At 42.1% G+C, this 25,522-nt stretch overlaps 2 protein-coding genes across 4 annotated transcripts in view; one reads left to right on the top strand and one right to left on the bottom strand.

Moving 5' to 3' along the window:
* MCOLN1 (mucolipin TRP cation channel 1) overlaps window positions 1-23,979 on the bottom strand; it is a 141,489-nt gene extending 117,510 nt beyond the window's left edge. For both annotated transcript variants that reach the window (XM_087926003.1, XM_087926004.1), the window contains exon 1: window positions 23,850-23,979. The gene's annotated coding sequence lies outside the window, so the exon portion shown is untranslated. The remainder of the gene's footprint in view (window positions 1-23,849) is intronic.
* Window positions 519-16,540, top strand: PGLYRP2 (peptidoglycan recognition protein 2). 2 transcript variants are annotated; one of them, XM_026716809.2, is made up of 5 exons: window positions 519-640; window positions 11,085-11,187; window positions 13,319-14,212; window positions 15,244-15,454; window positions 16,064-16,540. In XM_026716809.2, exons 2-5 carry the CDS (start codon window positions 11,124-11,126, stop codon window positions 16,401-16,403), a joined length of 1,509 nt encoding a protein of 502 aa, XP_026572594.1. In that variant the 5' UTR covers window positions 519-640; window positions 11,085-11,123; the 3' UTR covers window positions 16,404-16,540. The 2 variants fall into 2 exon arrangements, with proteins under 2 accessions (XP_026572594.1, XP_026572595.1); XM_026716810.2 differs by lacking the exon at window positions 519-640 and adding an exon at window positions 10,805-10,964.
* Window positions 23,980-25,522: the final 1,543 nt, after the last annotated feature.

The following is a 25,522-nucleotide window of genomic DNA, read 5'->3' as shown; positions in this document are numbered from 1 at the left end:
ACTTAGGCTGGGGAAATTCCCACTGTCGTTAACCAACAATGAAAATAAAGTTTATGACTTAGTTGGGTTTCAGGAACAAGGAATTAGAAGAAGAAAAACAAAGGTGTTCCTTATAAAACACAGAAATATTTATGAGCTATTGAAGAAGGCAGGCAGGTGATGCCTTGACCTGTATTAAAATATTGGGATGGGGTATTTTTTAGCATCAAACACAGCATCAAAAAGAACCCTTCTCTATCCTGATCTCAAACATGTGGCTTTGGGAGAGTTTAGCATACCAAGCCTCCACCACACTCAATAGGCCAGACACACCCATCTCAGTTCCAGAGGGGCCAGCAAGTTCCTGCTTAGCTGTTCCTGGTGCCCTCATTGTGACTCCCATCAGAACTGTGCCAGATCCCTGGGTTGAGTACTCAAGGAATCTCCCTTCAAAGGTCAACCAAGTCAGAGAGCAGGGCTGAGTTCCTCTGGGCGGCTCCTGTTGATTGATACTGAGCCAACCAGCCTGGCGAGAATGCAGAAACAACAGGTATAGCATCTGTACTGAGAAGGGGGAAGTTGCTTATATAATTCAGAGGATTATATAAGATCTGTGGAAGCCCAGGCAAACATCAGTGAATCCGCTGCTTTCAGATGGGAGGTGAGTGCTTGTTTTTCTATAGGAACATCCGAGGTGGGTATCCAGAGAGAACATTAACCACCAGATTGCTGTTCTCAATCCAAGTCTTTCTTTACAGTCCCAAACAATTTCTAATCTTTGTGTTTCTGATTCTACATCTTTGGCACATTTAACTGAGGCTGTGGGAATACTACTTAACATTCAATGCAGGAGTAACATAATGATATTATGCAGCTTTTCTCTGTTGCTTACAACAACAGAGAAACTGTTGAGTTATGACCATAATGAAACCTGCCTATTATGGTCTCAAATAATAATGGTAGTAAAATGGGTTGGTCCAATTTTATGATGGTTTTAGGGAAGTTGTTGAGCAAAAGCAATCGTAAAACAAACCCAATGGTCGTTAAACAAACCAATGGTTTTCTATAGATGCAGTTTTGCTGAAAACTAGAAATAACTGGTTTTTGACAAAATTATTGTAAAATCTGGTCAAGTGACCTTGGGACACTGCACACAGTCATTAATGTGGCCGTGTTGTTGAATGTCCAAAGCGTTGTCATATGACTACCGAGGGTGGGTGATGGTCAGAACTTTGGATCTGGATGATGAGCCTTTTTTCAGGTTGGTCATAACTTCGATTGGTCACTAAGGAATCAGTCATAAGCCAAGGACCATCAGTATTATGCAGACATATGGGCTAAGGAGATTCAAGGCTTTCTGAGTCCCTGAGATCACTCCTACTTCTATTAATGAAGCTGTACCAACAAGGCAGGGAAAGCAGGCAGCTCCTGGAACTCTTTCCGACTGCTAAATAAAAACTTTGCTCTGGGTCACATGACTGGGAAAGAGGAGGTGGGTGTTAGAATGGAAGAGCCAGTAATATTGCGAGCAGCTGCTGGGTGGCCTGTTCCATAGATATGCATTGCAGGATTTTTTTTTTCTGGATTTGTTTCCCTACAGCAAGCACAGTTTTTTTCTGCCAACTTCCTTCTGCTCCTAACAAATTTGGTCTTCTTTGCCTAGTTTTTGGGAAGTTACTTGCTGCAGGCCAGTTGGATAAATAAATAAAGTCCCAAGTTCATTTATCTATATTTTGCTAACATTCCATAGGGTTGGAAAGACCAAAAAAGATTTCTGGAATTTTTAGGAGGCATGCAACTCCTCTGCCATCTAAGAATAAGTCAGACAAACTTTTATAAAATGTGTTTTCATCTAGGTTGGATTGTGTGTCAGCTTGCATTTTCTTTAGCCCACGGAAGCCCTGTTTTAAAACAGCCACTGCTTCATGTCTCCTGGGTAAGGCTTTGGTGGAAAAGAGTACTGATAGGTGTCCTCTCTCTATAAATGATACTTTATTTGTGTCCCAATCCCTGGATGACCTCAGTGAACCACAGTGTCCCAAAAGGATTTGCAAGCTTTCAATTTTCCCAGAAATGTTTTCCAGATGTTCCAAAAAAAGAGAAAAAGATTAAAAATTTAAAATAAAATGGGAAATCTAAAATTGGGCTGGACATTTAGACCAAAAAAATATTCGAGCTAATTTCTAATCTATTTGATATTTAGGTATTTCTAATCTTTTGCTTGTGCTGACTACATTGGGTGAAGAGGAATTGTCTTGAGCTATACATTAAATGTATAATATAGTTAATATATGCAGTCCTTAACTTACAACCATTCATTTAGTGACCATTCAAAGTTACAACAGCACTGAAAAAAGTAAACTATGACCATTTTCATACTTACAACTGTTACAACATCCCCAGGATCACATGATCAAAATTTGGATGCTTGGCAACAGGCTCATATTTATGATGATTGCAGTGTCCTGGGGTCATGTAATCATTTTTGTGCAGGGGTGGGATTCAAATTTTTTAACAACCAGTTCTGTGGGCATGGCCATATGACTGGGTAGATGTGGATTCTTTTTTTTTTTTGCAGGAAACCCCCCCCCACCCCAAATGCTCTGTTTTTTGACCTTCTGGGCCTAAGGGCATTTTTGCTCCCAGAAGGCTTCCGTGGGGCCCAAGAAGGCAAAAAAATGGAGCCACGCTCCATTTTTTGGCCTTTTTGGCCTCAGGGAAGCCTCCTGGGGGAATGTTTTTGCTTCCAGGAAGTGAAAAAATGGAGGGACATTTTTGCTCCCAGAAGGTTACCCTTGGGCGCAGAAAGGCCAAAAATGGAGCGTTGGGGGGGGGTTCAGCTCCCCCTGCCCCTGCCCCCTTTTGCCTCCTGAGCCTCAGGGAAGCCTCCTGGGTGAAGCAGTAAAACAGTAGGCGGATCCCAGCACAGCTGATCATCAGAACAGCTGATTGTTGGGAGGGGGAAAAAGAAATACCTTAAGGAGTGAGAAGAATGCAGTCAGCAATGCTGGGCATGCACACAATGTCACACATGCATGATAAGGACTCACTGGGCAGGGAGGGAAGGGGTGGGCAGAGAGAGGTGGGGCCAGGGAGGGGCACAATTTGCTGGTTCTCTGAACTATGCAGAAACATAACAACTGGTTCTATAGAACCGGTCTGAACCGGTAGAATTCCACCCGAGTCCAACCCCCTCAAGCAGGGGACCCTATACCATTTCAGACAAATGGTTGTCCCATTTCTTCTTAAAAATCTCCAGTGATGGAGCATCCACATCTTTTGAAGACAAGCCATTCCACTGATTAATTGTTCTCACTGACATAAAATTTCTCCTTAATTCTAGGTTGGAAGTCTCTTTGCTAACCTCCCACCTATTACTTCTTGTCTTGCCCTCATGTGCTTTGGAGAATAGATCAATCTCCTTCTCTCTTTTAGGCCCCAAATCTGTGAAAATGCAAACTGTTAAGTTTGAGCAATGAGAGGCTGAACCAGAGCATGAGTGCAACAGTACTTTATTTTACAAATAAAGGGCTGACCGTGCTTGCCAAGCCTGGAACTGGCTCGCAGCAATCAGCAGCCAGTTGGACCCCGCAGCCTGCTTTTATAGCTGGCTGCTGGGGAGAACCAACCAATGGGAATGGGGGAATAACGCCCACACAAAGTGAGTGGACCTGAGTGAGAACTCCTTGAGTCCTCAGGACATAACACCCCTTCCCCCAGATGCGAACACGCATAGTCCTTGAGGTAGATGGGGGTTTGTGTTGGCGCCGGAGCGGCGCAACTCGGGAACATTGTCTGACTGTTCGGTATCAGTCTGTGACGGTTGAGCTGGCATAGTGTCGCCAACACTCTCTCTGGACTGGGCATCCTCGGAAACCACCGGGTTGGTTTCTGGGGTCAAGCTCTCGTGGGTTGGATCCGGTTGGTCAACTCTCTGGGCGCTGTTGTCCGAGTTTGGGCTGACCGGAACGACCGCTGGCGCAGACTGGTCACTGGGTGCGGTGTGGCTGGGTGGCGGATGAGACGGTTCCCCTTCGACTGGAGACTCTGGATTCTTGTTTGCGAGGTTGCTGAGGCGCCTTCTGAGTTGGTCTATGTGTCTCCTCCAGACGCGACCATCCTCCAGCCTGACTCTATACGATCTCGGCCCGGTGACGGCGATGACCTCGCCGGAATCCAAAGTGGGTCCCCAGCGAAATTCCTTGCGAATATCGGCTCCTGTAGCATAAAATGTCTAACCCCAAGTGGAAGCGAGGGGAGAGTCAGGCAGTATTGTGGGTGCAGTCTATCTAATACAGTCCTCAGGCGCCGGCCCATCAGAAGTTCCGCTGGGGACTTATTGGTGACTGCACAGGGGTTGAGTGCTGGCTCATCAGGAACCGTGAGAGTTTGTGGTGCCAGTCATCTCTGCCAAACCTAGCGAGGGCCTCTTTGGTGGTCCTGACGGCCCTTTCAGCCAACCCATTACTCGCAGGGTGAAATGGGGCTGTGAAAATGTGGCGAATGCCTAGGTTGGCTGCAAAACGGCTGAATTCTACTGATGCGAACTGTGGGCCATTATCGGAGACCAAGGAGTCGGGTAGTCCATGTGTAACGAACAGGCGCGTTAACACGTTGGTGATTGCTAGTGTGGTGGTCGTGGATAGCTGCGCCACGTCTATCCATTTGGAATAAGCGTCCACGACCACTAGGAACATCTTTCCATGCACGGGGCCGGCCAGATCGATATGGATTCTAGACCAAGGGGCGCTGGCGCTCTCCCATCTGGTAGGGGTGGCGATGGGGGGAGCAGGACAGGATTCCTGGCAAATGCTGCAGGAACTTACCCAATTGACAATGTCCTCGTCTAGACCCGGCCACCACACGTAGCTGCGTGCCAACGCCTTCATTCTCACAATGCCGGGTGTCCTCGTGCAACGCTTCCAGGACTCGGGTGCAGCGAGGTCGGAATGACCACTCGAGTGCCCCACAGTAGACAACCCTGCAAACTGGACAGCTCCTGCATGCGAGTCTTAAAGGGTGCGAATTTGTTATCAACATTGCCTCCCGGCCACCCCCTCCTCACCCAGTCGAGCACCTGGGCGAGCGTTTGGTCTGCCTTGGTTTTGGCAGCGATGTCAAGGGCGGTGATGGGCAGGTCCAACTGGGTGATTTCAAAAATGGCATTGACAGGAGCTGGGTCTTCAGCCGGAGCGGGTAAGGGGCAGCGACTGAGCGCGTCAGCGTGGGATAGAGTTTTGCCCGGGCGGTGGATAAGTTTGTATGAGTAGGCTGCTAGGAAAAGTGTCCACCTTGTCATCCGAGGGGAGAGGACTTGAGGTGTCTGTTTGTCGCCGGCCAGTAGGCCCAGGAGGGGCTTATGGTCGGTGACCAGTTCGAAGAAGTGGCCAAAAAGGAATTCGTGAAACTTTTTCACGGCTGCAACAGCTGCTAGGGCTTCCTCTACCGCTTGCGCGAGGTTGAGGTCTTTTTTAGCTAGCAGTCGCCTCTGTAGGTTGAGATCCTTGACCCCACAAACTAATTGATCGAGGAGCATGTCCTCCAGGTATGTTCCAAACCCGCAGTGCAGGGCTGCTGTTCTGAGGGCGGCCATATATTGGTTGATGGTCTCCTTACTTGATTGCTTCCTCATTCGGAACGTGAACCTCCTGGCGATTTGTGAAGGCCTGGGAGCGTAGTGGTTTGTGAGGATCTCAAGCAACTCGGACCACGGAATGTTTTTCAATTCTCTCGGCGCCACGAGTGCTGCAGCGGTATCGTAAACGGTGGCTCCGCAGTAGATTAGGAAATAGGATTTTTTCCGATGCTCTCCCGCATCCGACAGGCCGACCGCATCGATGTAATGATTGAAACGGTTCTTATACGATTCCCACTTCTCTTCGTCTGGTTTAAACGCCGGGAATACTGGATTGGAACTCATGGTGCTGGAACGGCTGGGCTACCTGCGGAAAAAATCTCTCTGGGACTACGAACGCTCGTGAGTTACTAGTGATATCAGCTCTGGAGAGGTTTTTTGCTACCCTCTCTTTCTCTCTCTCTGGGTTACCACGTTGGCTGCTAGCCGTTGGAGGTGTCTTGATTCGCGCCAAAAAAGTGGGCGTTAGTGACTCTCTACAGCGCTGTGCTGTGATTCCTACTGGCTCGAAATTCAAATGACACCCGTTTGAATTTCGCGCCAAATGCAGAGCGGCTGCGGCTCGCAGCGCTTCACTTTCCCCGTAGCGGGGCTAACAAGCGGCTACAGACGCTTCTAACTATTTGACTCAGACCGCTTTCTCTGGCTGCGGATCTGCGTTTGCTCTTTTGATCGCTCGTTTCGCTAGCTGACCGCTCTCTCTGGCTGCGGATCAGCGTTTCCTTGTCGCCAGCCGATCGCTCTCTCTGGGCTGTAGATCGGTGGCTAGTGACTCAGCGGTTGCAAGGTGCTTCTGGTAGCCATCCCATCCTCGTCGCCAGTGTTAAGTTTGAGCAATGAGAGGCTGAACCAGAGCATGAGTGCAACAGTACTTTATTTTACAAATAAAGGGCTGACCGTGCTTGCCAAGCCTGGAACTGGCTCGCAGCAATCAGCAGCCAGTTGGACCCCGCAGCCTGCTTTTATAGCTGGCTGCTGGGGAGAACCAACCAATGGGAATGGGGGAATAACGCCCACACAAAGTGAGTGGACCTGAGTGAGAACTCCTTGAGTCCTCAGGACATAACACAAACCATTAGACAAATGATGTCACAAATAATGGGCCCAGGTGCATTATTCATGATGGAGCAGGAACTAAGAAACAAGACAGTCTTTCTACCATCAAGACAGCAGAATAATTTTGATGGATACTCTAGCTTTGAAGTCCCTTAAACTGCTTTGTGTAGGATTACCTGCAGGCTTAAAGGAACAGTTACTGCTGTTTAAGTAACTCACAAGACATTTCACCTTTAATATGCCATAGATCTTTCAAGCAAGTAAACACACCTGGGTAGGGAGATAAGTCATAAAATTACCCATTCAGCACTTCATATCTATATGTTCCATGCATTTATGATAACAAAAGATCAGCGTTCAGATTACAGTATTGCAAAACCTATATTTTCCAATCCTGTGAAATAATCCTGAAATACATGGGCCACAACCTGTGATGCTGGAAAATAAAGATACTGTAGAATTCTAGACTGAAGGGGTGACTAATGATTGTTGCAGCTGCCAAAATAAAGGGGGAAGTTCAAAGTTGCTATCATATTTAATGTAGGTATGCTTCCTGATGGGAAATATTACAACATAGTGGACACAGAAGAGAACAGAACTCTGGAAATCTCTGTCTTTGAAAGAGCTTTATTTCTGTAGAGACAATCACTTCTGATTAAACATCCTTGCATATATCTCACATTTGCCAGAGTAACCCCCTCCCTCTCCAATTCCTGCCTAGTATTACTTTTTGAAAATGTTGGAATGTTCATAGATACATGAAAAGTGTGGTTAAAATGTCTTCCATGTTCATCAATTAAGTTTGCTGTGTATTTTTTAAGAAATTACAATTCTTTCTTTGATATGACTGCTCCAGACAGAAATGTCCACACTTTTTAAAATTTTTTAAAAAATTAACATTTTTTTAAAAAGTGTTCCATAAGAGAAATACATTCAATTGTTTGTAAATTCCTTGTTACTATGGAGTTAACATCATATACCTATGAAGAACAACATCATCATTTTAACTACAGTGCTGCCTTAGAAATGAAAAGGAAAAAGGTGGAGAGCACTGTGTCAGATACTGCTGGTTCAACTACTCAGAACTTTGTGGTCTGGAAATAGAGCCTTTTTAAAAATCACTTGTGGGATTCACTCTGTAGACTAGAATTCCCTTATATGGAAACATCTTATTGGATCATATTATAGGTCCCTGGATTTCCAGCACTAGGAAGTTAGATATTTTTGAGTTGCAGAGAAATAACTCAAGAGTTCTGATTGGCTGTTCCTAATAAAAACTATTCTGCTGTTGAAGCACAGATGCTATATATAGCTGCCTGCTTAATTGTTTTTGCCTAAGTTGGATGACTTATCATCCAACAATGACAGCTCCATTTTTCCAAGGGTCATTTGGACAGACATATATAACAATAGCACATAGACTTATATACCGCTTTACAGCCCTCTCTAAGCAGGTGAGCATGAGCCGGTGAGATTCAAACTGTCAAACTGCTGACAGTCAGCAAGAATAGCCTGCAGTAAACATTCAGGAGTAAAGAAAACTGAATGGAGCGTAAATTTAATGAACAAGTATTGTTTAGCATTAAAATGGAAATAGCGAACCTAGTGTAGTCTACTACTAGTTCCAGATTTGAACTGTACCTGCCCATTGGAATTAAAATACTAGGTGGATTCACCTTAAAACTAGACTTTGGTGCTTATCATTTATTGGTCAACATGGGCAAAAGAATTGCTTTTTTGGATACATTACACTATCAGTTTCAAAATAATTTGAATTATATTTGCATGGATCCAGTTTCAGTTATAGAATCAGTCTATTGCAATCAATTAGACTTGTCATACATAACTAATATCAGTTCTAGGGATTAAATATGACTAAATCTGAGTCATAAAGTTCTTATTACAGACACTGAGTTTTAGCCGATGTGAACTTTTGCAAACAAAAAGCAAGAAGATACCACACATAACTCATTTGCATTGTCCAATTCAACTAAAGAGTTTCATGAGTTCTATTTAATATTCAGAAAACCTAGTATGATCTTATTTGTGAGAAACCCAGCAATCAGGGTCCACTCAGCAAAATGAGCCTCCATTATTACAGAATGTTCTATCAGTTAAAAGTTTGGAAGGTAGAAAATTATTTACATTTCACTTTGATCAGTTGACAGTACAACAGTCCTATTTCACTTTACTCGTGATAGCAGTCCTATTTAGGGATATCTCTGTTCTGGTAATTTCTTGAATTTCTTTAAATCCTTCGGGAGGAAGGGAAGAAAGAATCCATTTCTTTCCATGATTCTACTTTGACACAGGGGAAAGCATTCAGGAGCACTATGAAGTTGTGGAGACCCCAGGAAAATCTGCCTAATTCTTTTACACCAGAATAAATAAGAACACTAGGTGTTGCTAGTGGTGACAAAGAGAAAGAGGGCAATTGCTTATCAAAAGAAAAATAAAACAAATATTGTTGCCATGCTCCAATTTTCTTTATTGAAGAGCATATTGGCATTTGATTATTTAATTTATCTCCACCCATCTCCTATTTTTAAAAAATGTATTTATAGTAGTCATATAAAATCAAGGCAGTGTACCCAAATTCTAAGAAAAGAGTAATGAAGAAAAAGCACAAAGTGCATATAGAATAAGAGATAAATCTTAAATTACTTATGAAGCTGAGGAAATAGGGTCAAGCAGTCCTAGCTGTGAAGGAAACAGCATTTCACAGCTTGAGAATGATGCAGGCTCTTTCTAAATTCTTCAGCAAAGGAACCTCCATCTTTTGTTGTGGGATCAGCTGTAGCCTCTGTTTTTTTGGCAGCTTCTCCCACCTAAACCTCTGATTGAGCCTGTGTGAGTACTTACAGTGGATCAGAAGGGAATTGAGATCAATTCCCATAAAAATAAAAAATATGAGCCAGCAGTATGCTGCAGCTGCCAAAAAAGTCAGAGCAGCCCTAGGCTGCATCAACAGGGGATAATATCAAGGTCACATGAAGGGTTAGTATTGCTTTATGCTACTTTGGTAAAACCACATTTGGAATACTGAGTCCAATTCTGACCACCAGATACACACAAAAAATGTTGAATGCAGAGAAGAGCAATAAAGATGATTAGTGGTCTGGAGGTTAAAACATGATAAATCGTTACAGGAATTGAGTGTGTCTAAGAAGCTTAGGGGTGACATGATAGCAGTTTTACAATATGAGGGGGTGTTACAAAGAAGAAGGGATTGTCATATTCTCCAAAGTACCTGTGGGCAAGACAAGAAGTAATGCATGGAAACTAATCAAGGAGAGATCCAACCTAGAACTAAGGAGAAATCTCCTGTCAGTGAGAACAATCTTGCCTTCAGAAGTGGTGGGCATTTCATGAATGGAGGTTTTTAAGAAGAGATTGGACATTTACTGGTCTGGAATGGTATAGGGTCTCCTGACTGACAGGGGGTTAGACTAGAAGATCTCCAAAGCCCCTTCAAACTCTGCTATTCTATATTAAGGATGGGGGAGGGTAGCTGCTTCAGTTGGCATCTAATTCTAACAAAAATATGAGGACATTTCTGAAGCTCATCTAGTCCATAGTTGGCCAATGCAGCACATGTCAGTGATGTTGCATTGTAGCTCCTCTGATCTAGGAACAAAAACAAAATGAAATTCACCAGGTAAATCCTTTGATAATCTCATGGGACAATATAGATCAAAAAGTGCAAGGGGAGGATTGTTCCACAACTGGAGAAAATTTGACCAAAAAATAGGTGGATGTAGGCCATCTGTAGCTATAAGGAATTCATTAAGGACAATCCTATACCCAAGTACTACAGGAAACTAATCTGAAATCAAAGTGTATATAAGAAAAGTCAACATTTTAAAGGAAAGGACACAGCTGCTATACTAGTTTAAACTGATAACTGGCACCTTTGGTCCTAGCTGGCACTTTAATTTGAGAAGCAAGGCTGAATTCAGTACAGATCTGACATAGATGAGCAAATTGTTTAATACACAACATTACAGTTTAGCAAAGAATGAACTCCCTGGATGTGCATATGTGCACTCAAGCAGTTGCTTGGATATCTGTGTGTACATTGCAGCAGCACAAGTTGTGCCCCTGTCATGACAAGGGAGGGAGGAGCTGTTTTCCCTGTTTCCAAATTGCAACCTGGCTCAACCAGAGGTTTCCGCAGACTGCAGAAACTCTGAATGGGAACACCACCATTTCACAAACTGCCAGGAGTTGCCATCCCAGCAAAGAGTTGGACATTCTTGGCTTATCAGCTTTCTTAGCAGATTCCCAGCATAATGTGAGACAGAGTCCAACGATCAGGCTGCCTTCCTGATTGGCCTTTGAGTTATTTGTGTGGCTCAGCCCCCTAGCTTTTATTTATTTTTTCTTCCTCATTTTCCTTTTCCTTGCATTGCAGGTGCCATAATTGTAAGTTGTCCTTCACACCACCAACAGGATGTTCCTAATATGGCTGGGACTTGTGCCAGTGATGGAATTTTGTGTCAGCACAGCCCATGGAGGTAAGATTCGAGCAGATCACTTTCTCTTGCAGATGACCTAGACTAGTAATATACAGTATTTTCACAAAACTGCTTGTGTAAAAAGCAACTCCAAGTTCTGTAAAGGCTTGAAGACCTGGCTCTGCCATTTGGCCTGAAGCCCCAACCAGGGTACCCTTCTAGACTCCACTTGTCCCTGTGTGCTTTGTGTTCCCCTCCTGTTTTTTAACAGTATTATTGTTATTGTTTTATTATTTTAATGTATACTAGTTTTAATGTTTGTAAGCTGTCCAGAATCATCTCTGATGAGATGGGTGGCAAATAAATTTAATAAAAAACAAAGTAAATAAACTTGGCTGGAAAGGGGATGGGGAGACCTGCAAATGAGTCCAATCATGGTTCTACATGCATATTAAAAATGAAAATGTATCATTTTCTTTATTATTTTTCTATCTGTTATTCTGCAATATTTTGACTGCAACATTCCAGGCAAGGGTCTGATTCACCCTGGAAAGATCTCACTGCTCTTTCATTGATCAGCTTTTCCCCTCAAGATATGCTGAATCTTATATTTAAGAAAAAGAAACATGCTAACTAAAGAAGACATGTTAGTAATCAGATAGAACACTTAGTTGGGAAGCCTGGCCTAGGCTGCCTCTTGCCTTCTGGATTCCAGTCAGTCTTTCTATTCTACCCATGCCCCATCTTAATGCTGAAGTGTAGGGCATACTGACAAAGAGCAAGTGCAATGAAGCAGGAGACATTTGGGAGGTTTACTGTTTTGCGATCAGCTCCTCCCTTTCCACTGATTTAATCTAAGGTGGCTGAATGGAATAGCAATCCTAATAGCAACTGGGTACACCTATGGTTACGTGGGAAAAAAGGAACTATTGTATAGCTTACTGATGTGATACATTAGATGAGTTTGCATAAGATAATGAACCATAAACTAAACCACACAGGCTGGATTTGCAGAACATGTTAGGCTAAAATATAGCTTGCTGTTTTGTTACCATTTGTTTTTTATATACCTTTTGTCTAGGAGCTCAAAACAGATCTTACATGGAGGGAGGGAGTATCTCCTTTCATTTTATTGCTCATATCAACAATCCGATGAAGTAGGTTGGATATATGACTGGCCCTAAGTTACCCAGAAAGTTTTCATCAGTAAGGCTGATAAACCTTGGGTGATAGACTTGTACTTCTTAATTCCTTCACCATATTACCTTCCATAACCATGCACTGGTTAAAGCATATTTTGGGAGCACAATTAGTATCCAGAAATACTCTGCTTAAAATAAAATAAGATGTATTTCCTACAACTGTAGTATTTGATGGTTCAAATAAGTCTTACCAGTAATTGAACACCCAAAAGCATAATTCAGTCTGATACAATTAGGCATATAGAGTAAATTCTACTCAATTCAATTAGATTTTCTCTCTTCCCTTTAATAATACCAGTTGAACCACAGAGGTTTTGGGCAAAATAATGTGGCATAATTTGGCAATAGTCATCCAATATGTAAGCTGGTTATCATTTTGTCATTTGCAAATATGCACTACTCCTTAAAAAAAAACCATTTTTTTTCACAACCCCCCCTTCCCACTTAGGGTTTCTTATGTATTGAACATGTTTAGGTTTTAAGCAGATGAAGTTCAATATATTGGTTAATTTAACCAAAGAAATGTACAACAAATTCCAGTTTGGGTGGAGAAATGTTAATGGCAGAAATGTTCATTATCAAGAATATGTTCTCTTATTTTATGAAAGTGTGATGGGATAGAAATTAAAGTTGATTGCTTTCTGGGCATTAATTTTTTCCTTTTAGGGAAATAATTTGTTAGGAAATCCTCTAGTTTTAATCCACATGCAGACACAGATGGCTGTTTCATAAGATAATAATGCACTTCTTTCTATTCCACAGTCCACCATATCAGCAGCCTTAGCTTCATTTTGTCATTACAAAGCACCTGGATCCATTTCAAATTATGCTTCTCTCTGTATTATTGGCCAGATGTTTCAGCTATTTGTGCAAGTACAATTTCATTCAGAATGTTCTATGCAAGAGTGCATAACCCATATGCTTTAGTTGCCCCTTCTCACTCACTGCTTGCTACTCTAATTGTGATATCTGTCTCCTACTGTTTTCAGGTCATTTGATACTCCATATGGACACTGTGATTGAAATTCTGAACGATGTGGAAATCCATTTCAAAACCCCAGACCTAATTATGGCACAGCTATACCAGGAATTGGAGTTTTGTAATAGTAAAGTTTGCCAGTTTGTTCTTGGTCCAGTGACTTCCAGGACCTTGGACTCACCTTATCTGAGTAAGGCAAAGAGAATGTTCTTTAAAAATCTAATGAATCATACATTTCATGGCTCCGAAGTGGAACATGGGGTAGTCTTAACTCCTGATGGAACCACAATTTCAATTAGTCATTTATTTGCTGGAATAGCAGCTGGATTGAAAATGAAAAATGAGTTGACTCTGCCTGAGAAACCTTTGATCACTGGTCCTCCAAACAGTTCTGGTGAAGAATCACAGCTTTCTTTGGATCCCCTCATTTCCAGCACTATTTCAATGGACCTTGGAATGACTTTTCTCTTATTTTACTCTAAGCAGAACCAAGTAGCCCTGGGACCAAATGGCTGTTGGGATAGTATTTCTGAACCCCGTACTTTTATCTTAATGGGTCCTCCCTCGTATATGCCTGATGCTGTTATCAATGGTGCAATGGATGGCTTTATTTTGGGCACTTACTTGGTAGAGAAGGTTGATCCACCATCCAATATCAGTGTTCTGCTGAATGACTATTATGGCTCTAAGGGCCTGAATGGGGAAGAAAAGATACGCAGCAATTTCCGCAGAAAATTTTTTGCAGCACTGCTGAGTAAAGAAAAGCTACAGGAGCAGGTAGAAAATGCTCTGGGACTTCTCTGGAAGATGAATGAAGCCAGCTCCCTCTTTGAAGGAATCACAGACAAGAAATTGACATTTCTGGCAAAACAAGCTGTTGATGAGTTCATGACAATGTATGTAGGTATGTCACTTGTTAGAAAAATAGACATTCTGATAGGATCATTTCACTTATTGCTGATGTTTGAGATACTGCATTGCTGGCAATTAGTTCAAGTGAAGTCATTTATTTTACTTATTTGTGACACTTACATACTCCCCTCTTCTTACAGTCCATTTTAAGCAAATATCTCATGCCATGTGAAGTATAGTCCCTGCAGTGTAAAAAGACACTTTTAGTTAAATGAAACCTCTTCTCAGGTTCTTGAACAATCCAGCCTCTTGAACCATCCACCGCATTGTGGAACTGATGAAAAGATACTGGCCTTCAGCCCTCCATCTGCCACAATATGCTTTCTAGGCCCATAACAATATTTTACTATCCTACTATTATTCCCTGACACAGTAACTCAGTCTAGCTTTGCTAGCTGAGGAACTCTGGGAGTTGAAGTCCACAAGTCTTAAAGTTGCCACGGTTGGAGACCCTTGAGCTAATGCTCAAAAATGTCTTCATCCTATTGCAGGTGGAATGCCAATGGGGACTCTCAAGCAGGACATAAGAGCAAGCATGTCTCCTATGACACTTATGGCATTTAGAAACACATTGGTCCTGATAATTATATACTGCTTAGCTATAAGGAACATGTGCCACCATCACCTTCACTTCCTTGGATTTGTCAGGTTTCATTTTAAGTGGTCAAGTTTAAAAGCCAGATGTTGGGATAACAATATCCATAGTTTGCCTATGTGCTGAAGAAAAGGTACTGTCTGTGGTTCAGTATGATTTGAGGAGGGCAACTTCTCACACTGCTACACATATAGTAGTTGGAAGTCTTCCTGTCTATATTGTCTCTGTCATATTTGATTTTATAAATATTTATAATTTCTTGCTCATCTATGGATTCTTGCTACCACTTTGCTAAAATATACTGGGTGATCTGATACTAGACACTGCATTATCAGCAGTACCCTGGCACCAAAACTGCCCTCTGGTATGCTGTGATGTTTCCTCTTTTGCTCTTCAGCTCTGATGTTTTTCTTCCCACTCCCCTACAGAATGTCCTGCCATAATCCCACGGTGCATATGGGGGGCCCGTCCTTATAAAGGAACACCCACTCAACTTAAGCTGCCCTTGGGATTTGTCTACATCCACCACACCAGCACCCCTTCTAAGCCATGCCAAAACTTCTCCACATGTGCAGCTGACATGCGAAGTATGCAGCGATTCCACCAAGATGACCGTGGTTGGGATGACATTGGCTACAGGTAGAAGTGTCTTTATGTAATATGCATTTCCAATGAACAAACTAGTTGCATATTTTAATAGCATTTTATCAAAATATTGTAGAATGTATTATATATTTAGAGTATTAAAAGTTGTGTACTGTATTTATAGTAGGGCAAAATGTGGTGAAAAGCAACATTCCAATTAATCCAGGCAAAAAATTATTCCCTGTTCAAATTATAATGGGGAGCTCTATATTTGAACAAACTTTAATAGATAAAAAATGAACATAGATAAGCTATCTGCATGTTGTCTTGCATTCCTCTAACAATTTTTGGTTTGAAGCAGCAATCCTATACATTTGTTTCATATGTTCCCATTTTAGCTGCACTGGAATATAAATCATATAGATTACTGTTTATTGCTAGGAAGGCTTATTTAAATAATATTCATTTCCCATCTGGTTTTGCAGTATCTTTCTACTCGTTCAGCAAAGCTGTACATTCTTACATGGTTTTTATTTTTCCTAAAAGTGTTTTTAAAGTGCATTTCTTTTTATGAAAATGGAAACATTTCACAAGCTATTTCCACTGCTTTTCTTGATACTTTCCTTCTGTTTACTTTTCTTTCTGTTTTCTTCTTCTGCACAGCTTTGTTTTTGGCAGTGATGGCTACCTTTACCAAGGCCGGGGTTGGCACTGGGTAGGAGCTCACACCCGGGGCTACAACAGCAAAGGATATGGCATCAGTTTCATTGGAGACTACATGAAGGCCCTCCCAGACTCCTATGAGCTGGAACTGATGAAGAACAACTTCATTCAGTGTGCAGTAAAAGGTGCCAGGCTTCAGGCAAACTACACCATCCATGGACACCGCCAGATGGTGCCCACTTTATGCCCAGGAGACAGACTTTTCCAGGAGATAGAAACATGGAAAGGTTTCAAAACAAGATGCTTTATAGACAAGGACAGCAATAAGATTTGTATCTAATATGGAGCCTGGAACTAAAATGCAAAAGACCTTTATCTCAGTACCCTTTTCAGAGACCAGGGGGTAACCTTTCACACTAGCAATGATTCAATGGCTCAATCCAAATTCCCCAATTAAAATACATTATCAAAAATTCATCCATTTGCATTCTTTATTTAAATGTTTGAGGTAGGAGCTGTAGCAGAGGTGGGATTCAGCCAGTTTGGACCGGTTCAGCCAAGCCAGTCGTTAAGATTTTGTGCAGTTTGAAGAACTGGCTAATTGCACCATTGGCTGGCCCCACCCACCCCGCCTGCCCCTCTCCTCCCGGTCAATCCTTATCCTCATCTGCCTTGGCCGCAGCACAGCAGGTGCTGCTTTCTTGCTCCCTCACTCACTAGCTCGCTTGCCTCGACCACATGGCCCCCGTGGCCCAGCCCACTTGCCTGCCTTCGACCTGGCCTCTCACATTGGCCCAGCTCCGTGACAAGCCTTTCTTCACCATTCTCCATTGCCTCCCATGCGACCCAGCTACCTGCCTGCCTGGTGAGCCTTTCTTCGCTTCTTTGCTGGCGCGAACAACCTGCTGCTGCCGCCACCTCTTTGCTGGCCCAAACCACTACCATTGCCTCTTTGCCAACATGAATGGCCTGTGTCGCCATCTTTTTGCTGGCCTGAACTGAGGCAGCAGCGGCAGCAGGCTATTTGCACTACCAAGGAGGCAATAGCAGCAGGCCATTCGTGCTGGCAAAGAGGCAGCGGCATCAGGCCAGTGTCTCAGGGCGGAGTCATGCCCAGCTGTACCAACAAAGGCTGAAAGTAGCCGCCTGCTGTTTCCTGCTGCAATCTTTTTTTTAAAAAAAGCTTTGACTGTCAGGCAGCGAGACCTAGCAAGAGATGAGGAGTTGGAGAATCACTGTTGCTGTTGCTGCACAAAGGTAAGTCTAAGGTTAGAGGCATCGCCACCACCGCTTCAGCCCGCCTGCGCTGCCCCACCTTGCCATGAGTGACATTGAGTTGGTCATGTCCACTCAGTCACATGACCACCACCCCGGCCACATCCACCTTGTCATTAGGAAGAACCAGTTGTTAAATTAGTTGAATTCCACCACTCAGTTGACTGTAGTGGATTCTGGATGGATAAGGCATGAAATAAATGAAGAAATAGTGCAAGAGTGGCAGAAAAACCCAAATCTGGCTTAATTTAATTAAACAGCCAGCCCTCTGAGGATGGTGATGCTTCTATACTTGTGAACCCCAATTTACAAGGATTCTTCTATCAAATATATCAGGAAACAACAGCCCAGAGTCTATAAAATGGTCAATTATGGGAAAGATTAAAATGATAAGAAGAAAAGCGAACAACTACATTCACAGAATTCCCAATAAAATAAATTTTTATCTGTGTTGTGATTGGGACCTAGGATTTGAAGACACATGTGAGTTCCTTGTAAATGAGATTACTAATATATTAGCTAACATGTTATTATTATTAGATATTCATTCTACCTATTTATATATAATTCAAGATTATGAGCATACTCTTATGTCGTATTTTTCCCACAGCAACAACCCTGTCGGCTGGGCTCAGAGTAACTGGCCCAAAGTAACTTCCTTGCCTAAGGCAGGCCTAGTTTCCTGGTTTCTAGGGTAACACCTTAACCATTACACAAAACTAGTTCTTAAATTAAATTAAATATAATTATATAATATATATATGTTTTCTTAAGTTTTCGCGAGTATTTACATGTATGGTATGGCTTTGTTCGGGTATTTTCCCACGTCATTATGGCAGATGAGATTCTGCTGAAATGTCACTACAACTTTAAAAGCACAACTATAATGACGTGGGAAAATACTCAAACAAAACTGAATAGCATACATATAAATACCCGCAAAAATTTAAGAAAACAAATATCAGACCTCTGGGGGGAGGAAATAAACAGCCGGACCAAAACCTACGAGAAGCTGGAAGTTAAAAGAGCAGGAATACTATTACTATTACAGGATTACTGACCTTAGAAGGCCATGACTTGCTGTTGGGATGGTGTGCCTTTCTCTGGTATAAGGGAATTAAAACACAGGGGTATTTTAGAAGACATTATATTCAAGAGGCATTGTTTTTGAACTGGGAGAAGATAAAAAGACAATATTACTTAAAAATTCCAACATGGATATCAACTATTGAAGCTTTTTCTTATCCAACAATATATAAAAAGGAACAAACAGTTAGATATGGTGAGATATCGGATGAAAAGGGTGAACTTAAATCTATGCAAGCGTTGGAAGAACAAGGTGTAAAAATGAATTGGTTTTCATATTTGCAAATACAATCTAGGTTTGATAAAGACTCTAAAGCAGAGGTATTTATGATAAGTTGACTGATTTAGATAAAATTTTGATGGGTACTGATGAAAAGGTAATTTAAAAACTTCATGGACATTTATTAGGATTTAAATTGGAGGAGGAACAAGTTAAAGAAATGATGATTGCTTGGGAGAAAAATTTTGGATATGGGATTGATTTAGAAAAATGGCAAAAACTGGGGTCTCAAAATTATAAAATGACAATGTCAACAGCATATAAAGAAAATTTGTATAAGATCTTTTATAGGTGGCACCTATCCCCGACGAGACTTGCGAGAATGTTTAAGAATACATCGGATAAATGCTGGAAATGTCATCAGATACCTGGTTCATATTACCGTATGTGGTGGATATGTTCGGACGCAAAGAAATATTGGACTAAAATCCACACATGGTTGGAAAAAATGATAAAACAACATATAGACTTTAAACCAGAGATCTTTTTATTGGGAGTCATACCGACCATATACAATAAAGACTTGAAATATTTGATTGTAAATGTTTTAACAGCGGCCAGAATTGTATTTGCGAAGAACTGGAAAAATGACAAAATACCCATGCAGGAGGAAGTTATTAAAAAAATTATGGACTGTGCTGAAATGAGTAAACTGACATTTGAAATTAGAGAACAAGAAGACAAGCAATTTTATATGATATGGGATTTCTTTTATCAATGGTTGGATAAAAAGACATGGTACGGTAAAAGAATAGATAATTTTGTTATAGAAGTTTAATAGACTGATACAAAATATAATGTAGACCTACATAACCATTGGATGATAACATAATATAATATTGATGGAATAAATAGCAGGATAATTAATAATTGATAAATAGATAAGCATATGTTAGTTTGACAATGTGAGATTGATATAAATTGTGAACAATGATTATGAAAGGATTGCACAAAAGATTCTAAACCAACTGACACACTGTATATACAAAATGGAAGATGGTTTTATGTTTTTTTTAATGTATTGTCTGTGTATGTTTGTCTTCAAATACATTTTTTTTAAAAAAAAGACTGCCTTCAAAACAGATAGAAAAATAGCAGCCATCCTAAGAAACCCCAAAGATAAAACTGATCTGGAAAACCAAGGCATATATGAAGTCCCCTGTACATCATGTCCTGCCACATACATCGGACAGACCAATAGAAGAATAAGTACCCGCCTGGATGAACACAAAAATGCAGTAAAAAAGCTGGAACACACTTCCTCACTAGTCCAACACTGAAAGCACAGGTCATAGCATCGACTTCAATGGCACCAAAACCCTAACCACTATAGAAAACCCCAGGTACAGAATTATCAGAGAAGCCATAGAGATTGAAAAAAGACCTGAAAGCATGAATAGAAGAGATGACTCCACCAGACTGTCAATTATCTGGAAGCCTGCACTCACAAACAAAAAAAATCTCCATACCACAAGCCAAGCAAACATCTGGGCACAAACAGACCCCCCCGATACCTCCAGCCCAAACACACCCCAGCCAGCCACCTAGATGAAACCTAGCTTCCTAATAAACGATAGCCAGCCATTCACCCAAAGCCAAACCGCGCTAAAAGCCCACAATACACGAAAAACAATGTTGCCAGCCAATCAAGACAAAAAACGCTACAAAACAGACAGAAGATATTAGAAACACCAATCAAGCAGAACACAGCAATAAATACGACCAATAAACACAGACCAAGACTCCCAACCAATCAGGATGAAGAAAAAACCATTCTAACAAAGCATGAGGCTAGCACCAAATTTAAAACAGAAATAGCTGTGAAAGCCTGACTCATAGACGAACACATGATGATGGCAGATGAGATTCTATTCTAATTATTTATATTATATTGAAATAATTATAAATAATATATGTAAAGTAAAATAAACATAATTTAATAAATATTAAAATTATTTAAAACAATATTTAATTCAGTCAAATAAACATTAAGGAATGTTACACATTTAATGACTTTTATGTGGTTTCAGATTTTGAATTGCACAAAAGTCATTCCAGAAGTACATATTCCTTCTTGGAACTGCATATAATGGATATAAATTCCAAAGCTACAGGACACATGCACTTTTGAAGCCTTCTAATTTTTTTAGCCTGCCAAAAATTGTACCCTCGCCACCAATTCATTATCATCCACTATTATTTCCATCTGAACTGTACTGGATATGAAGCTACAAAGGGATTAAATCTCCCTTATGTCAAACTCCTTGTGATTTGTGGACAGATCCATATTGTCCCCAAGACAATAAAATGGAAATGATTTGCACTGCATTTTTCTGAGATTCTAGGTTTTTTTTCCTCAATCTGATTTGCAGCCCTGGAATCTTCTTGTGGTCTTCCATCCAACCACTAAACGGATCTGACAAGCTTTTCAAGATCAATCAAGACAAAGCTGCTAGTTCTGCCTAGCAGAGCCACAGGATTATAGACCCTCTGTCAGGATCCCTGGCAAAGGCACATGGTAATAAACTCTCCTTTGTTCCTAGAACAATCTAATTAAGGCTGCTTTTTCCCGAGTAGCCACAGATGTGTGTGTATTGTGTGCAGGAGTGGGAGGTGCCGGTATATAACAACCGATTCGGTGATTGCATGCATGTGCCTGATGCGCACTGTGTACGCATGAACAACAATGCAAAAATCCTTACCTGCTATATTACTTCGAGGGAGAAACACAGCTAAGGAGTGACAATCTGCTCTTCCATGCTGATCATCTGAGACAATAAAAGTCGGTACAATACAGGGGCAGGTGGACAGGCCCACATATCGTTGGAGCGAACCAGTTCTCTCCCAGCTGAGCTTTGGAGATAGGGGTTCGCCCGAACAGGTCCAAACCAGCAGAATCCCACCCTGATTGTGTGTATAAATGAATGTGCTCCTATGAATGTATGTGATTCTAGCTTATTATAATACTTGCTACACCCCATCCTGCTTTCCAGACAAAACCTGTTGCCCCCGTTAATCTTTCAACATATTAATAACAAGAAAAAAATCAAGGAAACAGTAGGTCTAAAGAGAGAAGATGGCAAGGAAGTAACAGACAGTAGGGAAAAAACAGAGCTCCTTAACTCATTATTTATATCAGTTCACGCAAAAAGTAATTATAGTCCAACATACCCAAAAAATACTGTAAAAGACAAACAGAAATACAAATTAAAATAAGCAAGAAAATGGTAAGAGAACACCTAACTGACCTTCATCTTCATCATCTTTTAATGACCCTATAATCCCATGTGGGTTGGAGTCTGAGCAACTGTGGAACTGTGTGATTACTGACCGGATGCCCTTCCTGTCCCCAATGCAGTTATATTCAGCAGATATAGTCTCATCATGCCCAGAAAGAGAAATATCTGCCTATACCTAGGATCGAACTCACAACCTCCTTATTGTTCACCTCTAGGCCACCACACCACTCTGAACACCTAACTGACCTTGATGAATATAAATCACAGGGATGTGACAGATTACATCCCAGAGTTCTGAAGGAGCTGGCAGATATTATCTCAGAACCATTGTACCATATCTTTAAAAAATCCTGGAGTGCTGGGGAAGTACCTGAGGATTGGAAAAGAGCTGATGTGGTTCCCATCTTCAAAAAAGGGGGAAAAAAACCACACACAGGAAACTACAGACCAAATTTGCAGATGCACTAAACTGGCAGGAATAGCCAACACCCTAGAAGCAGGAGTGGGATTAAAAAAACTCAGCAACTGGTTCACTGCCCGGTTGCTGGGTGGGCATGGCCATGGTGTGTGTGGCCTACCAAAACTTCTGGTTCAGCCATTTTTCTCTTTCCCCAAGGTCTGGAGGCTTCCCTCGGGCCTCTGGGAAGGCAAAAACAGCCTTCCCCAGGCTCTGGAGGCCCACCAGAAGCCAAAAACTGGCCCATTTCAGGACTTCCGGAACTTCCGGTTTGTCCATTTTTCATCTTCCTCGAGCCTCTGGGAGGACAAAAATGGCCTTCCCCAGGCTGTGGAGGGCTTCCAAAAGCTCAAAAATCCTGTTTCTGGACTTCCGGAACTTCTGGGAGGGCCATTTTTCATCTTTCCCAGAGTCTAGAGGCTTCCCTTGGGCCTCTGGAAGGGCAAAAACGGCCTTCCCTGGACTCCAGAGAGCCTCCGGCAGGCCCATTTCTGGAACTTCCGGTTTGACCGTTTTTTGCTTTCCCCAGAGTCCGGAGGCTTCCCTTGGGCCTCTGGGAGGGTGAAAATGGCCTCCCCCAGGTTGCAGAGGGCTTCCAAAAGCTGGAAAGAGGCCTGTTTCTGGACTTCCGGAAATTCTGGTTCTGCCTGTTTATCGCCCTCCCAAAGCCTCCATGTGGACCCTGCACTTACCTGCATCCAAAATGGGCCACATGGAGTCTCCTGGGAGGGGAGGGGTGGGATGGGTACCAGTTTTGTGAACGAGATGTACATTTAACATCTGATTTGCCCAAACCGCTCTGAACCAGTAGAATCCCACCCCCTGCCCAGAAGACAAGTTCAGGATCTAAAAAGATCTCGACAAACTTGAAGAATGGGCCCTATCCAACAAAATGAATTCCAATGTGGGGAAAAAGCAAAGTTTTACATTTAGGCAGGAAAAATCAAAGGTATATGTACAGATTAGGTGAGACCTGGCTCAACAAAAATAAATGTGAGAGCGACCTTGGAGTCCTAGTGGCTGATCACTTGAATATGAGCCAGCAGTATGCAGCACCAGCCAAAAAAGCTAATACAATCCTGGGCTGTATAAACAGAAGCATAGAATCAAATTCATGTAAAGTACTAGTACCACTTTATAAAAGTAAGACTACACCTGGAATATTGCAACAATTTTGGTCACTATATTACAAAAAAGACTTTGGAAAAATTTCAGAGAAGAGGAACTAAAATGATCAAAAAGGCCTGGAGATTAAAACATAGAAAGAACAGTTGCAGGATTTGGGTTTGGCTAATCTAAAGAAAAGAAGGACTGAGGGGACATGATAGCAGTTTTGCTGTCTCTCTAATTTTCTGTCTGAATATAGAGACAGTTAGTTAAACACTACAAAGGCTTCCATACAAAGTTTCTTTATTGGATCTTATTAGACATCCTCAAGGTATAACTCACCATTACGTTGAGATTCATCTAATGTCCAATCTTTGCATTGTTGTCTTCATAGTGTGAAAAGATGGTTATCTTCATCCCATAACGATAGAGCAAGGAAAGCTCCAGCACAATGCTGGGTCCCCACAAGAGTGAACAAAGGCTCCCCATAATCCAACTAGAGGTCAATTCAGTGACCAATCAGGATTACAGATGTGACCACATGACATGAACTACATCTCCCATGAGTCATTAACTACATTTCCCATGAAGCATTCCCTTAAGGGGACAGCTCTCAATTCCCAACTAACTATATACTGTCTAACCAGCACACTAGCACACTCCCTGCCTGGAATTACAAATTCCACTACCAACTAATTATCAACTAAAGTAAACAACTAAAGTAAACAGTAAATAGTAACATAGCATCAAACAATGCAATGAGGTAGATACAAAGCATGCAAAGCTTGAGGTTCAATCTTCGAGTTCAGCAGTAGCCTTCCTCCCTGCCATGCGTTGTGCGGTGCTCACCCCGGCTCCGGGTGTGACTCTGTGGCATGCTGAGGCTCCTTGGTCAAGGGAGGGATAGGAGTTGTCTGCTATGGTGGCTCAGAGTCTGGATGCAGAGCGGCTGGGTGCTTGTTGCTGTTGCGTAAGTAACATTGCACCTTAGCTGTGCAGTCTTTGGCCATGTGTTCCATAGACTCGCAACACTTGTAGCAGAGTTTGTACTCCCTAATTAAAGCTTTCCTTTGATATAGGGGTTTCTTTCCAAATACCTTGCACCTGTTCAGCAGGTGTGGAGATTTCTGGAGTGGACAAATCTGGGCTTTCTTTGTACTCAGAAGACTATATTGGGTTGTCTCTGATGGGTTTTCACCCATATTCTGAACGGGTGAGGTAACGATCCCCGTTTTATGTGTAGACATGAAGGATTTTCCCTTTGCAGTTTGTGCCACACCCGTGGACGGTGCAGAGTTCCTGCTAGCTCTTTTGTCAGTTGGTGAACTATCAGCTCTGAGTCTGGGGGTCCAGGGGTCATTGCACATTGTTGCCTGGTGGGCCACAAATTCTTCAAAAAGGGCAAAGGGAGGTTCTTTGTTCTGATCATTGGCCCTGAAGGCCTCAGTCAACTGGATCCATTGTTCAATTAACAGCTGCGGTAATTTTCAAACGATTTTGCTTTGCATTTCAAACTGGTTAAGACAAGAGAGTCCCAGCAAATCGGGATCCTTTTGTGCTGCTCTCAGCTGTTTAAGTATGTTAGAGAATTCCCTGAGCTGGCTAAGTTCGTTGAGACTGATTTTAGGGAAGCTGTTGAGGTGATCCAAGAGTGAGGATTCCACCTCTGTGGGAGCGCCGTACTCCTTGTCAAGTCTCTTCCACGTTAACCGAAGGGCAGTGTCTGGGTCTCTTATGTGGGCTCTGTAAATGTCCTTCACTGCTTCTGCAGACCGTGGCCTCACTCATGCTATCAAATGTATGAGTACTTTGTCAGGCTGCAGGATTGCGGCCTGAATGATGCACATGAAGATACTCTTCCATAGTAAATATCCTTTGCCTGGCTTGTCAGAGAATTGTATACACCATTAGCAGCCAAATCTAGCTTTCTTCTCCTTAGTGCCAATTCTCTCCAGAGTGCTGGATCATCCACTGAGGTTGCATGGGGGTTGTAGGTAAGGTGCATTGGTGTGGTG

Source organism: Pseudonaja textilis, chromosome 2 (assembly GCF_049901715.1).
Source record: "Pseudonaja textilis isolate UNSWEBS1 chromosome 2, rPseTex1.2, whole genome shotgun sequence".
NCBI lineage: Eukaryota > Metazoa > Chordata > Lepidosauria > Squamata > Elapidae > Pseudonaja > Pseudonaja textilis.
Note: the sequence above shows the minus strand (reverse complement) of the source record. Positions and strands in the feature narration are given on the sequence as shown.

Coding starts and splice junctions, on each gene's coding strand:
- PGLYRP2 (XM_026716809.2), top strand. CDS start 11,124: ATGTTCCTAATATGGCTGGGACTTGTGCCAGTGATGGAATTTTGTGTC. Junction 11,188..13,318: donor TGTCAGCACAGCCCATGGAG/GTAAGATTCGAG, acceptor TACTGTTTTCAG/GTCATTTGATACTCCATATG. Junction 14,213..15,243: donor GTTCATGACAATGTATGTAG/GTATGTCACTTG, acceptor ACTCCCCTACAG/AATGTCCTGCCATAATCCCA.